The 21,164-nt window shown below is 44.4% G+C and overlaps 1 protein-coding gene across 1 annotated transcript in view; it reads left to right on the forward strand.

Annotated features, from left to right (window-relative positions):
• The first annotated feature begins 2,819 nt into the window (after positions 1–2,819).
• LOC147632988 (uncharacterized) overlaps positions 2,820–21,164 on the forward strand; it is a 47,100-nt gene continuing 28,755 nt past the window's right edge. The window contains exons 1-5 of the mRNA XM_086806003.1: positions 2,820–3,792; positions 4,134–4,213; positions 4,375–4,562; positions 4,873–5,803; positions 6,186–6,310. Coding sequence (XP_086662129.1) covers positions 2,927–3,792; positions 4,134–4,213; positions 4,375–4,562; positions 4,873–5,803; positions 6,186–6,310 — 2,190 coding nt within the window. The 5' untranslated portion in view covers positions 2,820–2,926. The remainder of the gene's footprint in view (positions 3,793–4,133; positions 4,214–4,374; positions 4,563–4,872; positions 5,804–6,185; positions 6,311–21,164) is intronic.

A 21,164-nucleotide genomic window follows, 5' to 3' on the forward strand; every position in this document is an offset into this window, starting at 1 on the left:
GCTTCTAAAAATGAAAGGACAAATAAGGGCAAGGAAGTAAATATATTGCATAATGATAGTAGTACGCATGATTTTATTTTCAAAAAGCTTGTGCATGCTCTTAAATTGAATGTTATTCCTTCAAAATATAAAATCAAAACTGCTTTTCAAGGAACAAAGTATAATCGTACTAAGGAAGTGAAAGATGTAGTTTTATTTATTGCACCATATAGTCAACCTTGCACTTTTTTAGTTGCACCTTTGCATTCATATGATGTTATTCTTGGTATACCATGGAGACATGAGCATAATCCTTGCATTTACTATAAGTCTCATAACATATCTTTTGCAGTCAATGGTGAGAATATATATTTGAAAGGATTAAAGGGAATCTAGTGGATGTGAACCCCTTAGCCATATCCAAGCTAAGTGAGCTATGCGAAAAAAGGAAAAGACTTATGTAGTCAAGGTTAATGAGCTTCGTGCTTCTAAACCAATTTAAAGGACACCTCACACAAGCCGTTCCTTTCACAATTTTTGAATTGTTTAATAAATGAGTTACCTCTCCTGCATTACCTAATTCTAGGCCGAAAGACCATAGAAATCTAATCTCAGATTGAGGACCTACTTGATAGGAAATGTATTAGGCCTAGTAGTTCACCATACAAATCAACTCTATGCCAGTCCAAACAAGAGTGAGTTCTTTCAAAAATAAATTAAATAACTTGGACATATTGTATCTGTAGAGGGAATTCATGTCAATTCTCCCAAAAAGATAAAGACCATTAGATCATGGCCTAGACCAAAGGACATTTATGATGAGATCATTTCTTGGTTTATGTTTTTACTATAGAAGATTTGTGAAATTTTTTGCTTACAAAGCACATTATTTGACTGAATTATTGAAAAAGGCTAAAGTTTTTCTTTGGACTGACATGCATGAAAAATCTTTTAATGCACTTAACCATGCACTTATATGAGACCTATATTAACATTATCTGATTTCATTAGACTATTCTTTGTGATAGTAATAAACTGATGCTAGTGGACATGATATTTATGTTGTGCTTATACAACATAGCCATCTGAAAGTAGAAAATTGAAGTCATTTCTCTTGATAACATGAAGGAAACATATGAAAATGATTCTGACTTTTCTGATACATATAACAAGATGAAATATAATAATTAGTTACCTCATTCAGATTATTCATATGATGATGGTTTTCTTTTCTGTCAAAAGAAATTATGCATTACTAGACCATTTAGGCAAGCTATTATCGAACAATCTCAGCAAACTAGCTTTTGTTGGTCATAGAGGAGCATCATCTACTTTACAAATAGTTGCCATAGATTTTTCTTTTAGCCTACTATGTGTAAAGATGTTGCTAATTTTGTGTCTAAATGTGTTATTTGTCAAAAGATTAGGAGTCATAAGGGAAAGAAATTTGGTTTGCTTATGCCTTTACCTATTTCCAAGGAACCATAGGAACAAATAAATATGGATTTTATGATTGGTTTTCCTTTGATTGCTAGTAAGAATGATATGATTTTGACTATAGTAGATAGATTTAGCAAACATGCTTACTTTATTGCTTGCAAAAGATATCGACTGCTTATCAAGTTGCACATGTTTTCATTAAACAAATGTTTGTACATTATAGTTTACCAAAGATCATTGTTTCTAATAAAGATAGAAAGTTTTGTAGTAACTTTTGGACTACTTTGTTTGATAGTCTTGGAACAAATCTTAATTTCTCTACTACTTTTTATCCTGAATCTAATGGACAGACCAAAGTAACAAATGATACAATTCTTAACTTGCTTAGATCATATGTCTCATCTTAAGTATTTACATATTTTGCAATTTGCATACAATTCTTAACTTGCTTAGATCATATGTCTCATCTTAAGTATTTACACATTTTGCAATTTGCATACAATAACTGTCCTCATACTATTGCTAAGAAAGCCCCATTTGAGATAGTATATGGTAATGCTTTGCCAAGTCCTACGACTAGACTTTCATATTCTATAGAGGCTGCGGATTTTTCTTTGGTAGAGAGTTTGATCAAATTCATGAGTTAGTAAAATTGAATATTCAAAAAGCTCAAGAGAAGTACATGAAGTATGCAAATCGTAAACGTAAACATGCCATCTTTAATAAAGGCGATTATGTACTTCTTCGTATTGCGAAAATAAGACTTAAGTTTGTAAAGACCAATCCTATAGTAAAATTAGCTCTTAGATTTTATGGATCTTTCATAATTGCAAAGATAAATGATAATGCATATAAGTTGGAGCTACCCTCTAATTATAATCCTTTTCATATTAGTCTTTTGAGACCTTTTAGAGGACCTCTACCTTCTCATCCTTCATTAGAACAACCTCCTAAATTGGTAGATGAAGAAGAAAATCTTGTGCCTGAGTCTATCACTGAGACCATCACTACATGCACAAGCAACACTTATGTTAAATATCTTGTGACTTTCAAGAATCATCTCTTCTCTATATATTATTATCTTAAGGAAGAGTTTCACAAAGCTGTCACATGGCAAGAATTTGGAGGTTCAGGAAGGAGAAGAGGTTTGGGTAAAATTTGAATTTGGAGTCTCAAAAGACGTGCACAACACAGGTTGCCCACTAGTCCTATATTGAAGATGCCAAATGGATACTAGTAAGCGAACCCGTCGTCTCTCGAACCTTCTCAAAAACTCTTCATTCTTGAATCGCCACTATAAGCCCAATAAAGATGATATGAATGTGAATTAACCTCTCCAACCTAAGACCTATCCCTTTGGGGGAGGGTAAAAAAAGCCCTTGTGAACAAAAGCAAGAATTTAAGGCTGAAGTACCCATCCCATCTCGTTGTGGGTCAAAAATAAAGCCATGGTGGAGCTCTAAAATCCAATTTACAGAGCTGTGAAACTTAAGCTACCTAGTACCTGATGGATGATGGCGAGCAGAAATTTGGTACACAGAGCTGCCCTATCGAACTGGAAAATGAAGAAGACGAAATTTGGGTTTTCGGACATAGTCCCCCTCTGAAAGTCTTAGTGCCGGGAAAATTTCCCGGGGCTGGGAACTCGCCGGGAAATTTCACAGTCAAGGCAATTGCCGAAAGCCCTCGAGCTATCAAGATGATGGAAAGTTCTGACTCTAGCCTCGAAATGACTTCTGATGTGCAGCACGTTCCTGAAAAGGAAATTTCGGCCCTGAAAGAATCAGAAAACCCTAGAATTGCAGAGCCAGGAAACCCCAGCGTTGAAAATTCAGAAAACCCTACAGCTGCAGAGCCTGGAAATCCTGTAATTGCAAAGCCAGAATACCCTAGAACTGCAGAGGCAGAAAACCCTAGGACTGCAGAGGGTCTATGTGCTTTGGATGCTACTGCACATGGCTATACATCTTCAAAGCTCCATGTTTCGGATAGTGGGACAGTGGCAAAAGGCCATGGAACTGCAGGTGAAGTTTATACTGCCCACATTGATGGTGCTGATGCTGGGACATTACAGAAGACTGAACTTGAGAGGGAAATGGAGCTTTTTGAGGCTGCTGAAAGAGAGGAAGAAGCCCGCCTCCTCACGTCGCTTCGGAACAATCAAAGTGGTGAGCTTAGCCCATCCCCAACGAGCCCTAGCTCAATGGAAAACTCGCAGGCTGATCGGAAACGTGGACCGGACAGCGCAATGGCGGAGGAGCATCGACCCAAACGCGGGCGTAAACCTGCAATAAGTTATCAGGCACCAAGAAAGGAGGAAGATGTGTGCTTTGTTTGTTTCGACGGTGGGAAGTTGATTCTTTGTGACAAAAGGTCAGTAAAAGATGGAAGCTTCATTGAAAGCACTGATGCAGCTGTTGTGATCATGAATGTGGTACCTGCTTTACTGTTTCAATCATTATGCTTTTGCTTGATGTGCTGATTTAGGCTGGTTACACAAATCTCCCTGCCCATAGGACGGGCAGAGAGTTGGACAGGTAAGATTGCCCACCCACCATTGACGGGCGACCCTTGTTGATGGCGGTGCACCCTTATGCATAACCAGCCTTCTTGTTGCCTTCATATGCTCTTGTACGCTGTTTTTAACACTATTTACTATTATTAGGTTTGTAGATGTTTTGATGGTGCATTGCTTAATGGTTTGCTTCTTGCAGGTCTTGCCCAAAAGCTTATCATATGGAATGTACAGGAAGAGAGTCCGAGTTTTTCCGCAAAAAAGGACAATGGCTTTGTGGTATGATGCATGCATGCATTTGTGCGTATGACTGGGTATATGCAATGTGTGTGTGTGTGTGTGTGTGTGTTTGGGGGGGGGGAGGGGTGTTTAGAGCCTTACTGTGAAACTTTGCACAAGGTGTGTATAAATCTGATTTATTCATAAATTTGGTGTCTCAGGTTGGCATGTTTGTGCACATTGCTCGAGGTCAGCAACCATGCATTGCTACACGTGCCCGAATGCTTATTGTAATGGTTGTGTGAGGGAAGCAGATTTTCTATGTGTAAGGAAAGGCCGAGGCTTGTGTGAAGTGTGTTACCCGATTGTCAACATGATTGAGCAGAATCTGTCAATCAATTCAGAAGGAGTAAGCTTTTTTTCTACAGACGGCCTATTAGTGCATTCAGAATTATTACCTTTTTTGCTACAGACGGTCAATTAATGCATTCAGAACAGTGTTCTTCTCTTGAAAAGGCCTGTTTTGAGTGTTGCCTTTTGGGCTTCTCTACCTATGGTAATCATGTGTGACATAGGGTAATTGGGTAATCAGATGCCTAAGACTTTCGTTCTTCATGTAGCTACCTGGGGTCATCATGTAAGGTAGCTTAGAGGCCTGTCAAGTCTATTTGAAGATTATTATAGTGGATGCATTTTTTACTGACTTATTGACATGGCAGGTCCAAGTAGATTTCAATGATGAAGAGACGTATGAATGCCTATTCAAGGAGTATTGGAAGGATCTCAAACAAAAACTCTCACTTACGTGGGCAGAGCTTGACAATGCGTGTAAGGCGAAGGATGCAGGTGAGCTGCTTGGCAATGGTCACGTAGAAGGGTTGGTGGATGAGGATGATGATGACAGCACGGACTCTGGTCGCAGACCTGTTACACGGCAGTCACAACGTTTGAAAAGGAAGAGAGTAGCCAGGAGTGCTCTCATTGAAGATGCAAGTGGCAGTGAGTATGAGGAAGAGCAAGATGATGATGATGAGGATGAGGATGAGAACAAGCCAAAAAGAGGTCGACGGAGGGTGCGTGAGTTTGTTGGGTGGGCCTCAAAAGAGCTGGTGGACTTTCTTCAATCGATAAGAGAGGACTCGAAGAAGCCCTTATCGCTTCTCTCACTCAACAAGCTCTTGTGGGGCTATGTAGAAGCAAACAAGCTCATCAATCCTCGACGGCGTGGTCAAATCAGGTGCGACGAGAAGCTGCAGAGCCTCTTCGGGAAAAAGCACATGGGTAAGTATGAGATGATGAAGCTGTTAAGTGTCCACATCGCCTCAAAGAAGACAACGGCTGTAAAGAGTTGGGATTTCCCATCTGGGGGTGACGATGATGTGGAGCTTGACAATAGTGACGACAAGCGGCAAAAGCAGCGGAAGTCGAAGAAGAAGTTGGATGACGCTAGGCATTCCAAGCCGGATCCTTCTAACTATGCAGCAATTGATGTCAAGAATATCAATTTGATATACTTGAAGAGGTCTTTGCTCGATGATCTACGTGAACATCCTGATTTTGAGAGCAAGGTGGTAGGGGCTTTTGTGAGAATACGCGTCCCTGGCATGGTAAACAAGAGTGACACATGCTACCGGCTTGTACAAATCGTAGGTGATTACCTATCACAATGTATTCTTTTGTGTGTGTGTGTGAGAGAGAGAGAGAGAGAGAGAGAGAGAGAGATTAATGTCTCAAAGGGTCTATCAGACCAAAAGTAGTATGTGACACATGAGAGACTGAAAGTCGGGCTGTCAAAAGATGAAGCTCCCGAATAAACAAGACACTCTCAAGCAGAACAAAATATGCTATGTACTACTTTTAAAACTATTTATGTGTTGTGGGTATGCAATGTGCATGCACGTGTGTGTGCTTGTGTAGGTCTTGTATTTCAAAGTCCAGGATTTTTGGAAGCTGATATGGACAGGATGAACACAAGCCACAAAACGTGTGAAAATGTGACTTGAGTTTGCTTTATGCCTTTGTGTACTGCTAGGAATCAAACAAGTGCATGACACACAAAATACTGCAAAGGTGACTGATGTGATCTTAGAAATCCTGAATCTGCAAAAGCGCGAAGAATTAACTGTGGATTTGGTTTCGAGCCAGGACTTCACTGAGGTAAGAGCATATTTTTAGTCATTTTTGGCTTGTGTTGTTATCCATGTCTTGATATTGGTTAATGTGAAAATGGGTTTTTTGCTCAGTCTCTAATGACCCAGTTGTTTGTGCATCGAAGAAGTTTGCCTAACTGGTGTATTAACATGCTAGAGACAGCTTGAAACTGGCCGAGCCAATTTAAAGTTAGTGTTTGTGAGGTTTCACATACGGAACAAGGAGGATTGAGGCCCCCAACTCTTTCACCTAATTCTTTGAGCTTGCCAAGCACTTCTTACTTTTCCTAATCTAGATTCAGCTCGAGGCCAGGTGATCAGCTGGCAGGTAGTACAACACCACTTACAACGCATACAACAGTGTACAAATCTCTATTCAGCAATAAAACAATCAACATTGAACTGCGGATTACCATTAAAAGAGTAGAGAATGATACAAATGAACATACAGTGAAATCTTGATTAAGATAACTCTGGAGTTTGCGCAAAGCGCTACAAGTAAAGAAACCAATACAACAAAAGAGACGGGGAAAAAACCTCTCGTAAAGAGAGTAAAAAGTGCCCCGGTCAACCTAGGTCCTGCAAAGGCTACTCATCATCATCAACACCTGATGATGAAGCAAGCCGAATCAGATGGGACATCTCTATCGGTAAGGATATTCCCATCGGAATCATACTCGGGCTCTACAAAGGGTGCATAAGGATCACCCTGAAGTGAGGATGCCCCTCTCTCATGATCATCTAGCCTCTTCGAGAGCCAGGGTCAGTTAGTTAGTTAGAGTCTCGTGAGGCTATGCGAGAGCTCTGCGGCCAGGAGCTTGGATCTAGTGCAAATGGGCATCTGCTTCATGCAGCCGAGGCTGACAGCAGTCTTGAGGCCCACGAGGGTAGCCTCATGGTGGTATGGGGCGTCATGGGGTAGAGGTTGGTCGGTACGTCTAGATAGTTAGCTCAACTCGTGGCTCAGTGGAGACAACCAAGACTTGTGGGCTTTGTCCACGGCTGTCGTGGTTGGGTGGTGTGTCGAGCCTGCACCCCCTTCATGGTTTAATGGTTTTGTTTTGCAGGTTTGGAGTCTTGTTGCATGTATGCTCTACGAGGAGACCCTGGAGGTTTGACACACATCAAAGATTGATGCCACTCATGTGATACTGTGGACTTGGCTTTCTGTTTTGGGACTTGTGTCTGTGTCTACATGATCGGTGTTCCATTGGGTCTGGTACCTACATAGTTGTAGTGAAATGTGTTTCATTCAGTTTGAATGAAACAAAACGTTTCGTAAACGATTCACATGAATGAAATGCGTTTCATCCGTGTCCACCTAGAAACTGTACGATTTAAACGTTTTTTTACCCTGATTCTTTAGTTTTAACTTGAAAACATGTTTTAATGTGTAAATGATGCATGTTTAATATTGTTTTGCAGGGAAGGCAACATATTTTTTTACATATTATAAACTTATATATAAATTTTGGGGCTTGTAACCCCCCTGTTTTGTATGAAATGTTTTTGAAACGTTTGGGATTTGAAAGAAACGTTTATGAAATGTTTTTGAAACGTGTTTCATGAAACGCCTGACAACTATGGCTACCTAGTGTACTTGCATGGAACTCGTCTATTTTGGTAGTCTCATGAATAAGGATTGTCCATACCAATGTTGCATTGCATAGCATCTTTATGTGCTTGCTTGCATTTGAATTTGCATGCTGTTTTCATGCTTGCCCGACCAATGTGTAGTTCCGGGTAAGCGTGAACCATGCGTGTGAAACTATCTTTGACATGGTTATGTGGCATGTGATAGGTGGAAGGGTTGTTTCCGTACGGCGTACGATGGCTTATCGTACGGTACGATACCGTACGTACTCGTACGGATTTGTAGGGATTTTTTTGAGAAAAAATATTTTTTTTTCAAAATTTCTTGTTTTGGGAGGTAATGGTCTTTTTTTTGCTTATCTATGGCTGTTTGAGCTTCCTCTGTACTATGATGCTTCCCTCCTTTCTGAAATACTCCATATCTGGACTTGGAAATACCTAAGTTTATAAGTATTTTTTTAAAACACCGTATTTTATCGTCCGATAAGAAAAAAATTTATATCGTACCGTATTTTCCCGTACGGTATCGTATCGTACGAACTGTATGGTATCGTACCTAACAACTATGATCGGTGGTAAGTATTGGTCAAAAACCTAACCTTAGGAATTAGCATTAATTTATAAGTGACTGTGATACACACTTCATTAAGTTTTGGGCAACCAAAACTCACTTATAAATTATGACCAGATGACTAGTCTTATGTTTGCACACTCGAGGTGTACAAAACTCAATGTCCACCGCCCAGACCTTATCCCCTTTGTACAAAGAGAGCAACCAGCCATGTGTCCATCCCAACTTGCACCACAAGTCACTTGTCCTCTTTGCCTGACACTCAAGGTGGACATCTCATCATCTCTCTTCCCTCTCTCTCTCTAGAAGTAGACGCTCTCCTTTATGAGCCTCTTTGGCTGTATTTTCTGCACTTTCTCCCTCCCAACTCCCTATCCAAGCTTGCTAGTGTATTTTCCAAGCTTCCAAGAGTGTTTCGAGGTGGTATTCACTCTCTTACACACTCCCAATGACTGAAATTCAGCAAAACAGCTCTTACATTTGCTGTAATTTCTGGTCGTTTGGTTGAAAACTCTAATTTCAACATTTTCCTTTCTCAAGTTGAACCTGTAGGGGAAGCTTTCCCAGGGTTCCCTTCATCCTCTTGAAGACTTTTGTCGCGAAGAAACGTTACAAATTAAAGATTTATACACTCTAGACGCTTCCATCGCGAAGACTTCCGCTATCATCGACTCTACTTGCAATTGGTAAGCTTTAATGCTTAATTATGGAAGCAAGGAGCAGGAGGGAGGATCACGACTCCATGTTCAGATACCTTGTATAGTGTTCTCTTGTCCTACGTGCTCTCTTGCAGATTGTTGCTACCATGTGTTGGTGGAACAATAGAGAGCAGATCCAGAAGAGTAGCAACCAGAAATGGTTGATAAAGCAGAAGTGATAAGAGCCCAAGCAGATCCTTCTACATCGTTAGAAGCACGGTTTTAAGACGACAACTTCACCAATTTTATACCAAGTTCACAGATCGAGGGACCCATGAATCCATTTGGCTAGATGAAGAATTCTTTCTTGTGTATCCACAGTTATTGGCGGACTACCTCGAAGCCATGAACCTGCCGCCAAGCTAAGCAAGAGGGAATGTCACGTGCACCCATGCACTGTGGTAAATGGTGACTGGCTCATCAACAATGCAAGAAACATGTACAGAAGTAGTACCTTGACAAGAGATTTTGTCATATGCCGTGACCCCATTATGAGCCCCAGTCTCCGGGACATGTCAGGCACGAGCTATGTAGGTTAGTCTTCTAGCCATAGAAGTCTGTCAGGTTAGTCCTCTTAACCGACTTTGGAGAATTCACCTAGTAGTCCTCATGTAGGTACATGTAGATGTCAGCCTTAGGAGTAGTTGCATCCATATAGTAGGAGCCAGCCATTCATCCCCAGTTTCTACTCATTTTTGGAGTTCCCTTTTGGTCCCTTTTTCATGGCCCTTGGTTGTGGGCTGGCCACCCTATTTTTCCATATTTTTTTGGCATTTTTCCCAGGTCGGGTTCATATTTTCAATCGGCCAGCTTCATGTTGTCCAGTTGGCCAGCTCTAGGTGTCCAGTCAGCCAGCCCTCTTTACCTATTTATAGGTGGGCTTGCCTCCCTCATTTTTCATAGTCTAGTCTTCCTTTTGTATCCCTCACTTATGAGAGCTTTTATGTCTCTTGCTCGGCACTGGTTTAGTGCAGTATATTCAGCTTAGTTGCTTCATATTTCTCTGTCTCTTGCACTCTCTCTCAGCACACTCTAGTGCTTGTATGCTTCCGCTCTGTGCACTCTTTCATGGTATCATCGCTCCTGGTTCAACATTCCTCTGTTGGCCTAGTCAGCGTTTCTCAGCTTCTCCTCTTGCTCGGGACTGGTTTAGTGTAGTATATTCAGCTTAGTTGCTTAGTGTAGTATATTCAGCTTAGTTGCTTCATATTTCTCTGTCTCTTGCACTCTCTCTCAGCACACTCTAGTGCTTGTATGCTTCCGCTCTGTGCACTCTTTCATGGTATCATCGCTCTTGGTTCAGCATTCCTCTGCTGCCCCAGTCAGCGTTTCTCAGCTTCTTCTTAGTTTTCAGCACCTTCATCTCTGCGTTTTTCTTCTCAGATCTACTGCTGGTCGGCTGGCTTCTTCCGGCGCTTCTCCATTGCAGATTCAGGTCATCCATCACAGGTTTTGACCACTGAGACCCCCTGTACACCTATCGGCTAGTCTGTTTCAGGGCAGCAACACTTGTTGTGCTGCATTTTTTCCTCTACAGGTGTTTCTTGCAGTTGATGGTGTTCTGATTTAAGGATTGGTGGCATCCGGTTCCTGTGGTGGACACTTCTTTTGAGATTGTGCATTTTTTCTTTTGAGATTGAGCCCGAGGTTTTGTGATGGCTACCCCGACTACTCTTCATATGTTCTCTGGGTCTACAAAGTTGGATGGTTCCAACTACACTTTGTGGAAGGTGAAGGTGAAATCAGCCTTGTGTGGAGTGGATCTCTGGGATTGGCTTGTTACAGCTGCCAATGCCACCCCTCCTACCCTTGCGAGACTGGTGGTGTGACTCAATCACAGATTGATGTTTGGCGGGCAAATGATTGTCGTGTTTTCTCTTTTCTGATGTTGAATTGTTAGGTTTCTGTTCTCTCATGTGCGTACAACAGATGCTGCACATGAAGTTTGGAAGGCATTTGCAGATCTTTACGAGATTAAGTCTCTGGGTCAGATTTTGGCTTTGGAAAAGCAACTTATGAATTTGTTAGTTCATCTCGAAGATGAAAGATCTCTGGGACGAGCTTGCTGTTTGTGGCAAGGATATCTCTACAGCGGATATGGCTATTCGGCTTCCTGCAAGCTTCCTGAGAGGTTTGATGCTTACTTTCAATCTCTTGTTTCTTCTCCTTGTCTTGTTCGAGTTTCTTGGGAGGAAGTTCTCCCCTCATTATGCAGATTGAGTCTCGCTTTCAGGAGCGGACTGGCACCTCTGGTGGTTCTGATGGAGCTTTGGCTACACGAGATAAAGGGAAAAATCAAGAGAAGAAAGGGAAAGGGGGTTCTGACAAGAACTCCAAGGATAACGACAAGGACAAAGAGAAACAAATCTTCTAAAAATAAGGAGATTGTCACTACTAGGGCAAGAAGGGTCATAAATCACCCCAATGTCACAAGAAGCAGCATGATGAAGAAGCAAAGAACTCTACCTCTACAGCGGTGCTCAGACCAAGAAGGATGATGGTATTCTTCTATTAGCAGGTACCCGTCGTATACTTGCTCTTGTGACTTCTCAGTCGCGGTCGTGGATTGTGGATAGCGGTGCTACTGCTCACATGACACCTCATCGGGATTGGTTCGTGGACTTTACTCCCAGGACAGGTAATATCACTTTGGGTGATTCTTCTTCTGTGCCAGTTCATGGACATGGCACCATCCCATCTTCCGCTCCTCCGAGGTACTTCTCTAACATTCTGTACATTCTAGATTTAGCATTTAACCTCTTCTAGTGAGTGCTCTTACAGTTTAGGGTGTTGTAATATGCGGAAGCTTTGGAGAAGAATCGGTAACTTCAATACTTAGAATTCAGCACTCTTTTCGCGATGGTAATTAACGCACAAACTGAAAGGAGATGTGCATAAAATAGAGAGAGAGAGAGGGAGAGATGGAGAGGACACAATATTGGGTCCCAATTACCCTCTGTAGGGCCCCCACCATGGATGGTGTATTTACTTTATTAGAATGATGTGAATTTGAAAGAAAATACAGCAATCTTGGACCTTTCTTGGCTGGGAATTCCTTGCCCTTGACCTGCAGTACTCCATCCCGTTGCTTAGCAACTTCCTTGGCTTGTCTAGCCCTTGTTTGCTTGAGCTCTTGGTGAATAATCAGATGATTGAATGGGATTGTGGGCTAGGCTATTTATACTACCCACACAAGAGCAGTCGGCCAGTGCTACAGCAGGCGGCCAGGCTTAAATACTCCCACAACCAGCAATTCAGCAATAAATGCTGAATTAAATCCCATAAAATGCTGCGTTTTTCCCTAACAGGCTGGAAGGTAATGCGCCTGATTCCAAGGGGTTGCGTAAAGCTTTTGCACACATCCCAAGGGCTGGGCAGCCTGTATGAGCTGCCCCATACTTGCCCTACAGCCATGTAAAGGCTGTAAACTCCTGGAATCTGCCTTATTCTTGCCCTAGGGCTGTCCTACAGCCTCTCCATGGCTGGTGGGTTCAGCTTGGGCATTCCTGGCCCTCATGGGGGTGGTTTCACACCATTCCCATGCCCACACTAAGACCTGGGGTAGCCCTATGGCATGGCCCCTTGTTCTAAACACTAACTACTCAGTGATCTGGCATCCGGTACCATACGAGATACACAGAGTCATTGACATCGTTCCAGAGGGAGACTCACAGCGCGGACTGGCACTGTTTCATGTGAAGACAGTGCACACCTGACCTTGGACTCGTGTGCAGGACAATGCACACCTAACCTCGGACGATTGAGAGGGATCCCTGGTTGACTCGTCCGGGACTGGGCTCACATGGGACTAGTTCACTTTCCCAGGTCCTGCACCTTCTGTACAGAAATGTCTATGTGGCATCCAAGTGCGGGATGCACGTGACATCCCCTTGTGCTTAACTTGATGAAAGCTGCATAGCCTCCAAATAATCCGTCAATAACGCCGGATAGTCTTCGAAAAACTCTTTGTCAAGCCATACCGCTTCATGGGTTCCTCGGTCCTGAGACTTCGTGAGGAACTGTCGTAGTCTTCGGCGTGAGCCATGCTTGAAACGGTGGAGAAGGATCTGTTCTGGAACCATAACTTCTGCTTCATCAACAATGTCTGGTTCCGCTTCGTCTTTGACCTCTGAAGGGGTTGGATCTGCATATGGCTTTAACCAACTAACATGAAATACAGCGTGCATAGTCCAACTCGGAGGTATCTTTAACTGCATAGACACCTCATTAATCTTTTTCCTGATGGGAAAAGGTCCGAAGCTCCTGAAAGACAACTTTGGGCATCGCTTGCCCACCTGTTTCAATCTTTGCTTCATAATCCGAAGATAAACCCAATCCCCTTCCAAAAACTTCATATCCCTTCGGTCTTTATTGGCCTGTCGCTTGCGCTTTAGTCAATCTGTCTTTTACCGACTCTAAAATCTGCTGATAAGACTCCGTCACTCTGTTCGCTTCAGGTACTGAAGACGAAGTCCTGGTCAACAACGACTGGAAAGGTCTTCCAAACGCTGCCTCATATGGAGTCCGCTAAAGAAAAAGAATCATTCAAAACAGCTTGAACTAAAGGCAAATACGATTCCCACTTACCTTGCTGATCGTGGACATAATACTTCAGCACATCAAAGGCCAACTGGTTGTATATCTCTGTTTGGCCGTCTGTTTGTGGGTGGAATGCACTGGAAAAATTCAACTTAGTACTAAAATGATCAAACAATGCCCTCCAAAATGACTGGTAAACTTGGCATCTCGGTCTGACGCTATGGTCCTAGGAATCCTGCCAATCGGGTACCAATGCCGAATGAACAACTGGGCAACATCCTCGGCGGTCACAGTGGCTCTGCAAGGAATAAGCATAACAAATTTGCTAAACCTATCAACAATAGTTAAGCACTGCGTATTACGCTTACTCGGACTGGGAGGCATATTCGTGACAAAGTCCATGGAAATGTCTTGGAAAGGATCCTCAAGAATTGGCAAGGGCTGTAACAACCCTATCTTCTTTCCACGAGGAGCTTTCACCTTTTGACAAATGTCACAGTGTTGTACATATGTAAACACATCACGCCTCATCTTTGGCCAATAGTATTGTCGTTCCAATTTCTCCAGAGTCGAATTCATGTCCCTATGACCACCTGTAATGGGGTCATGGACGTCATGGAGAAGAGCTGCCCTGAACGACTTCATGACACATAATCGGAAAAGCCAACCATCGCGTATCAGAAAGTGGCATGGTCTCGTGGCATCCAATGCCTGTTTCCACTGTGTACCGAATTCCTCGGAATTATCTAGTCCTGTATCAACAAGATCAAGTCTAGTGGTCTGAACGGTAGACACTTGTCCCTTCCTGCTCAAAGCATCGGCCACTGGATTGGCCTTTCCTGGAAGGTACTCAATCATACCACCGAACTGTTGGAATATGTGACTCCAGCGGTGTTGTCGATCACTCCATTGTGCACTTGGCATTGTCTGAATCTAGCGTAATGCCTGATGGTCAGTGCGAACTTCGAAGTCACGGCCATACAGAAAATGTTTCCAATGTTTCAAGGCTTGTATAACTGCTAGGAGTTCACGATCATAGACTGTGTAGTTCTTCTCGGCGGGCAGTAACTTACGAGACATGTAAGCTACTGGATGACCATTCTGTTGCAATACACCTCCAATTGCGATGTTACTCGCATCGGTGATCACCTAAAATGGTTCGTCCCACGAGGCAAGTGCTAAACAAGGCGCTTCTGATAAAGCTACCTTGAGGTTCTGGAATGCTTCCAACGCTCGTGGAGTCATTCGATTCTTTTTGCCTTCTTGTCTTCTTTAGCAAATCGGTGAGATCTGCCGAGAGGTCAGAAAACTTGTCGATGTGGGTGGAGTATGCCTGGCATATACCCACAAAGGATCTAATGTCGTAGGTTGTTTGAGGTACTTCCTAGTTGACAATCTCGGCCACTTTAGCCGGATCAAGTCGAATGCCTTCAGCACTAATTATATATCCCAAGTAATGCACCTGGAACATATAAAATTCCGCCTTCTTTTCGTTGACGTAGAGCTCGTTGCTTTCTAGCAACTTAAGGACTTTCTCCACATCAATGTCGTGTTGCTCAACCGTAGCTGAAAATACGAGTATGTCGTCCAGAAATATGAACACACACTTTCCAATCAAATCCCGGAAAACACGCATCATCATGCGGTTAAATGTAGCTGGGGCGTTCGTCAAGCCAAATGGCATGACCACAAATTCATAGTGGGCCCGTTCCGTACGGAAGGCTGTCTTGGGGATGTCCCCCTCCACAATCCGCACCTGGTGGTACCCACTCTTTAAATCCAGTTTTGAGAACACCTTTGCTCCATTCAGCCTCTCTCGAGAATATAGTCAATTCGAGGCATTGGGAATTTGCTCTTGATAGTCAGCTTGTTGAGTGCACGATAATCGACACACAAATGGGAAGACCGATCTTTCTTCTTGACAAATAAGATCGGTGCTGCAAATGGCGACACATGGGCGGATGAAGCCAGATTGCAACAATTCTTGGAGTTGGCGGTCCAACTCCGATTCCATTGCCTTAGAAAGGCGATACGGAAACTTGCTCAGGGGTTTTGAGCCTGGGAGGAGGTCAATCTTGTGGTCCTCCGGTCAGGACGGGGGGAGTTGGGGAGGGAGGCTGTCCTGAAGAAAAATCTTCTGGAACTTTTCATGGAGAACCGAGTACTTCTCGGAAGTACTGGCCACCGTCTGGGCTGACTGGATGTAAATCATCGCACACTGTGCGCCTTTCCTGACTGCTCGCTTAGCCTGCAAGTGGCTTATGAGCGGAAAGTTCGGGATTCGTGGCTCACACTTAATGGTCACTGGGGCGTTTGACACATTCCGATTGATCTGGAACGTGTGCTTGTCCCACTTGACATCAGGAAGAAACTTGTGAAACCACTGAATACCCAAAATTATGTCTGCTCCGACAAGAGGGGCAACCATAAAATCACGCGCAAACTCTATGCCGTGAATCACTAACTTAGCACCTAGAGCTTCATACTTGACGCTCGTTGTCATGCCTGTGCTAAAACCCTCAACCTGTTTGTCCACCGAAGTCAGCTCGAAACGGGCACGCCTAGTGGCCTGTTCCGTGACCACATCCTCCGTGCTGCCGCTGTCAAACAAGACAACGACTCTCTGGCCACCTATGTAGCCAAAGGACTTGAGCAATTCATTGCGCTCATACTCGTGGTCATGGGCGCCTTTTGCTTATCTTCGAGCTCCCGGCTAATAATTGCTCCAACTGAAGCACCGGGGTTTGAAGAACTAGGGGTAGCCACTGGGGTCTGTGTGGGAGCGGACCTCACCACGGAAGCTGTGGAGGCGGCGGCGGCGGGCTTTGGAGGCTTCTTCGGACAATCCCGAGAAGTATGTCCTTTTGTATGACAAAAGAAACATCTACCCTCCTTGTACTGAGAAAGCTCCTCGGCACTTAACTTGCCACCTGTCTTGCCTGCCTCCGCTTTTTGGTCTGGAGTAAGCTTAGACACATTGTTCGAGTTCTTGGAGCCAGAGGCTCCTGGGCTCTGTCCTGGGGAAGACCCCGTCTGGTTCTGGCTTTTGTCCCCCGAGGCGGTAGCCATGGGAGAAGCCGACTGGGAAGTCTTGGGCTTGCCACCATTGTGTTTCATTTCTGCACTCTGCGCAAGTGAGAGTGCGTCTTTAAAGGTGGCTGGCCTAAACATACGCACCTCCCGTTGGATTTGCGTGTCCAGGCCATACAAAAACTGCCCTTTCTTGTCTGTGTGTCAGATAAGCCTAATTGCAGACATAAAGTCGAAATTCTATTGGCAAACTGAAGGACTGGTTGCGCGTTTTGATGCGCTCCCCTGAACTCGTCTTCGAGTCGCTCAAGGTAGTGGGGCAGTAGAAACCGCTGCTTAAGGTCGCGGACAAACTCGTCCCCCACATAAGCTGCCATACCTGCTCTGGTGTGGGCATGAGCCCACTGAGTCCACCAAGGAATGGCCTCACCTTCCACGTTCCAACTGGCTAAGATCACTTTGTCAGTATCTGTTTTCCTAACTGCGGTAAAGTAAGCTTCAAATTGATGTAACCATGAATAGAGAGTTGTGGGATCGAGTTTACCATTATACTTACTGAAGTTCATTTTCTCGGGAAAATGATTTGAGGGCGCCGCCGGTGTCAATTTGGCATCCAATGCCTTGAGATAACGCTCGTGTTCCACGAGTCGCATGGCTTCGTCTTCTCGTTGTCGGATCTCCAATGCACGTATCTGCAACTCAAGCAAAGAGCTTGGCTGCGGCTGTGACCCTGTGAGAGGGTTCTTGAGTGGAGGATCTGGTATCTGGGATACGGAAGGAGAGGGAGGAGGAGATGGAAAACGCGACCCTGGAGAGCGGGTACGCTTCTCCAGAGCCAAGATGTCACCAGGAGGTGAAACTTTTTGCAGTTGTTTTCCTTATTTACATTTCTTTATAAATATATATTTTTCTTTTCTTTCTCTTTGGTTGCTGTTGTTTTCCCCCGGGATCTCTTGGAAGGGCTTGGGCCATTGCAATGTCAGAATGGGTCAGCCAGTGGGACTTTGGACCAGTGGTTGGCTAAGCCTGAGAACTGCACTGAAAGATGAATGACAGTGTCCAGGACATGGGCACTGGATGAGGGCATAGGCTGGTTTACACTAGTAAGTGGCTGCCACCGAAATGTGAATGTATCTTGAATTCTAAGCAAATTCTGAAGTGACCGCAGTGGTCAAAGATGGTCAGGAGACCAGAAGGAATGCAGATGACATCATCCCTAAAATCTAGGGAACTGCTATTTTGGGCAGTGTCGGAATTGAAAAGTGTTCGCGTCAGTTTGTGCAGAATGTCAAGGGGACCAAAAGCTGGCAAAAGACTGTTGTGAGAGTGTGAACCAGTCAGGAGATTTTTAGCTTGGAAGATTGCATGTGGAAAAGGCTTAAAAATGTGCCAAGTGTCAAATTTATGTGCATTTTTCCACACTGGGAAGGGGGAAGCGTGGGATTTTGGGCTGAATGAGGCTCATTTGCAGCCATTATGGTGGATTGTTGCAGGATAAAAGCTATTGTGGTGCATTCCCTTGCCCTGCAACTCATGTATTGAGGGTTGAGCTTGCTCCCCACAGCCTCTCTCTCTCTCTCTTGCAGACTATGGTAATGCTCTCATCAGATAAAATCAGGTACAATTGTGTGAATTTCATGCTTATATACAGAGGCTAGTTGCCTCCTTGAACAGGAACCGGTGTAGTTGGTTCCTACACCAAAGCAGGGACGGAAGAGGGTAATAACCTCTTCAATACAACGCTGTTTCAGCACTGTTTAGGTGCTGTTTTTGGGCTGTTATGTTGCCCGGTTGATGCCCGAATGCAGTAGGACTTTGCTAAAGTCTTCCAGGACAGTACAAGGGTTAATTTGGGCTGAAAACAGAGCTGAAAACAGGTCTGTGCAGAAAATTACAGCAAGCCGAATTGTGATGTTTTGGACTCCATTGGGTAGTCTGATGCCTATGGAAGTGAGCCTGTCAGTTGGGACTCATTCTGAGATGTTATGGAACAGTTTTAGTGCAGTTATGTTGGCAAATTTCTCCTAGAATTTGTAAAACTCAGCTGGTGCAAGTAGAGTGCTCTGTTGCACTCGTGCTTTGTATTTTCCAACTTTTTAACAATAAAGAAATACCGCAAGGGGCGCCGGACTTCGGGGCCAATGTGTTGTTGAGCGAGGGAGCGAGGATTTTGTGATTGTGTGTCTGAGTAAGTCCAGGTTATTTGTGAATGAATTACCGCTTTATGTGTCCATGGACAGGTTTTATGGTTCCATTGCCGGGACAGGGTCCTCTTTTCTGCAAGAGCCCGGACACGGATTGGATTTGGTGAACAGGAGACACACATAGTGAGGAACAACTGATTACAGGTGAGAAAGAGTACGGTCTCTTTCTTTGGATACAGGTTCCCTTAAACTTTAAGTTGACAGTATGACAGATAAAGGGAAAGGCAAGCTCCCTGCCGAAGAGAGTTCCTCTTCTACTCGCAGACAGCGTATAGAGGTGACAGGTGCCCAGGTGTCAGCCTCTGCTCGGACGGAGCCAGTAGAATAGCCAGCCTTGTTAGAGGAAGAACAGAAACATGAGGATTTGTTTCAGGCACAGCTTCTTAGCATGCTTGGAACTTTTCAGCAGCTAGTTAAGAATCCCAGAATGAAGAAATTTTTGCAGTCACGTACAAGGGATTCCCAGGTTGAAGCATCCCAGCATGCAGTAGAGAGGGCACAAGAACAGTTGCAAATGAGGGTAGAGCATGTTGAGCAGGCACCTTTGATACTAGCTGATCCAGTGCAACATGTTACCTAGGCACAGGTACAGGCATTTAATGGCCAGGGCAGTAATGTGCAAAGGGTCATGCCGACCATTCCTCCATTCGTTGCTTCCCAGCCTGGCTATTTTGGTGGTGGGTCTGTTTTCCAAGCCATGGCTAGGCCGCCCACAGTTTTGCCAGGACTGATGTCAAGAGGGTCACCAGGAATGATGCCTATGGAAGCTGTGAACCCTCTTTATGCCAATATAGGTGTGCAGCTCGGATTTCAAACTTATTTTAGTCCAGCTTTGGGGCCCGCAGCACCTGTCAGTGCGGCTGAATTTTCTCAACCTAGTGGACAAAGAGCAGTAAGGATGATGCAGAAAAGGTGCAAAAGGATTACAAAGAAGGAGGTCAAGCAGTAAAGTTTGAGACTTTCAGTGGGATGCAGGACAAATTGGAAGTGCTAACTTTTATTCAGCAGTTTGATGCAGCATACACTTGTCATGTGCATAAGCAATGCCATGGACCTTCTCAAGGCTAAATCCAGAAGGGGCAAACAGATAAAGACCATGAACCAGTAGAAGATAGGTAGAACCAGAATGATCAGAGCTTCAGGTGTCTCATCTGAAGTGGACGTGGAGCAGGACAAGTGGGATCCAGATAAGTGCAGCAGGCTGGCTGCAGAAGTGAGTCGGTTGCAGGACAAGAGGTGTCGGCTGCCCATAACAGGGTCGGCTGAACCAGCAGATAAGGGGGGAGCAGCATGCGCAGGAGGATATCCAGTCGGCTGGCTTAAAAAAGGCATTAATGAAGTATGAACTGGCCGACCAGCAGTCGGCCAGTTCCCCATGTAGTCCAAGGGGCTATAAATAGCCCCTCTTGCTCAAGGTTTCATTCATTCAAACCCACTAGGGGTTGGGATCACTAGAGGTCCCATAGGGGACAAGTTTTGGTGTTTTACCACCTTTTTATGAAGGCAGCCCATGGCTGCAGATATGTACCTTTTTGTACCATAGTATATACTGAATTTCCAGCACTTCTCTCTCTCTCTCTCTCTACTCTCTCTCTACCTGCGTTTTTGCATCAGATGGTGCGTTTTTGCATCAGAAGGTTTCCAAGAGTGTTTAGGGCTGAAAGAAGACTACCCAGAGCTTCCGCGCGTTACATTGGTATCAGAGCATCAGGCCCAGCCAGGCTAAACGCTGATTCAGTCCCATATGATGGTGTACAGGTCCAAGGTACAGGAAAGTACACGGATTCAAAGCCCACGGCAAGAACACAGAACGGAAAGAACTCCCAGGAGGTTTGTTGGTGGTGTTCCACAGTGCCAGATGGGGATGGCAGTTCCGTGAGCCAGATAGGTTCTCAGGTAACGGTCCCAAGGGAGGTTGATCCTCCAAGGGTGATGTGCTGTAGGACAGGAGGTGTCGGCTGCCCATAAAACAGGGTCGGCTGAACCAGCAGATAAGGGGGGCAGCAGCATGCGCAGGAGGATATCCAGTCGGCTGGCTTAAAAAAGGCATTAATGAAGTATGAACTAGCCGACCAGCAGTCGGCCAGTTCCCCATGTAGTCCAAGGGGCTATAAATAGCCCCTCTTGCTCAAGGTTTCATTCATTCAAACCCACTAGGGGTTGGGATCACTAGAGGTCCCATAGGGGACAGGTTTTGGTGTTTTACCACCTTTTTATGAAGGCAGC

This window comes from Cibotium barometz, chromosome 12 (genome assembly GCF_041138505.1).
Source record: "Cibotium barometz isolate CiBa-2024 chromosome 12, ASM4113850v1, whole genome shotgun sequence".
NCBI lineage: Eukaryota > Viridiplantae > Streptophyta > Polypodiopsida > Cyatheales > Cibotiaceae > Cibotium > Cibotium barometz.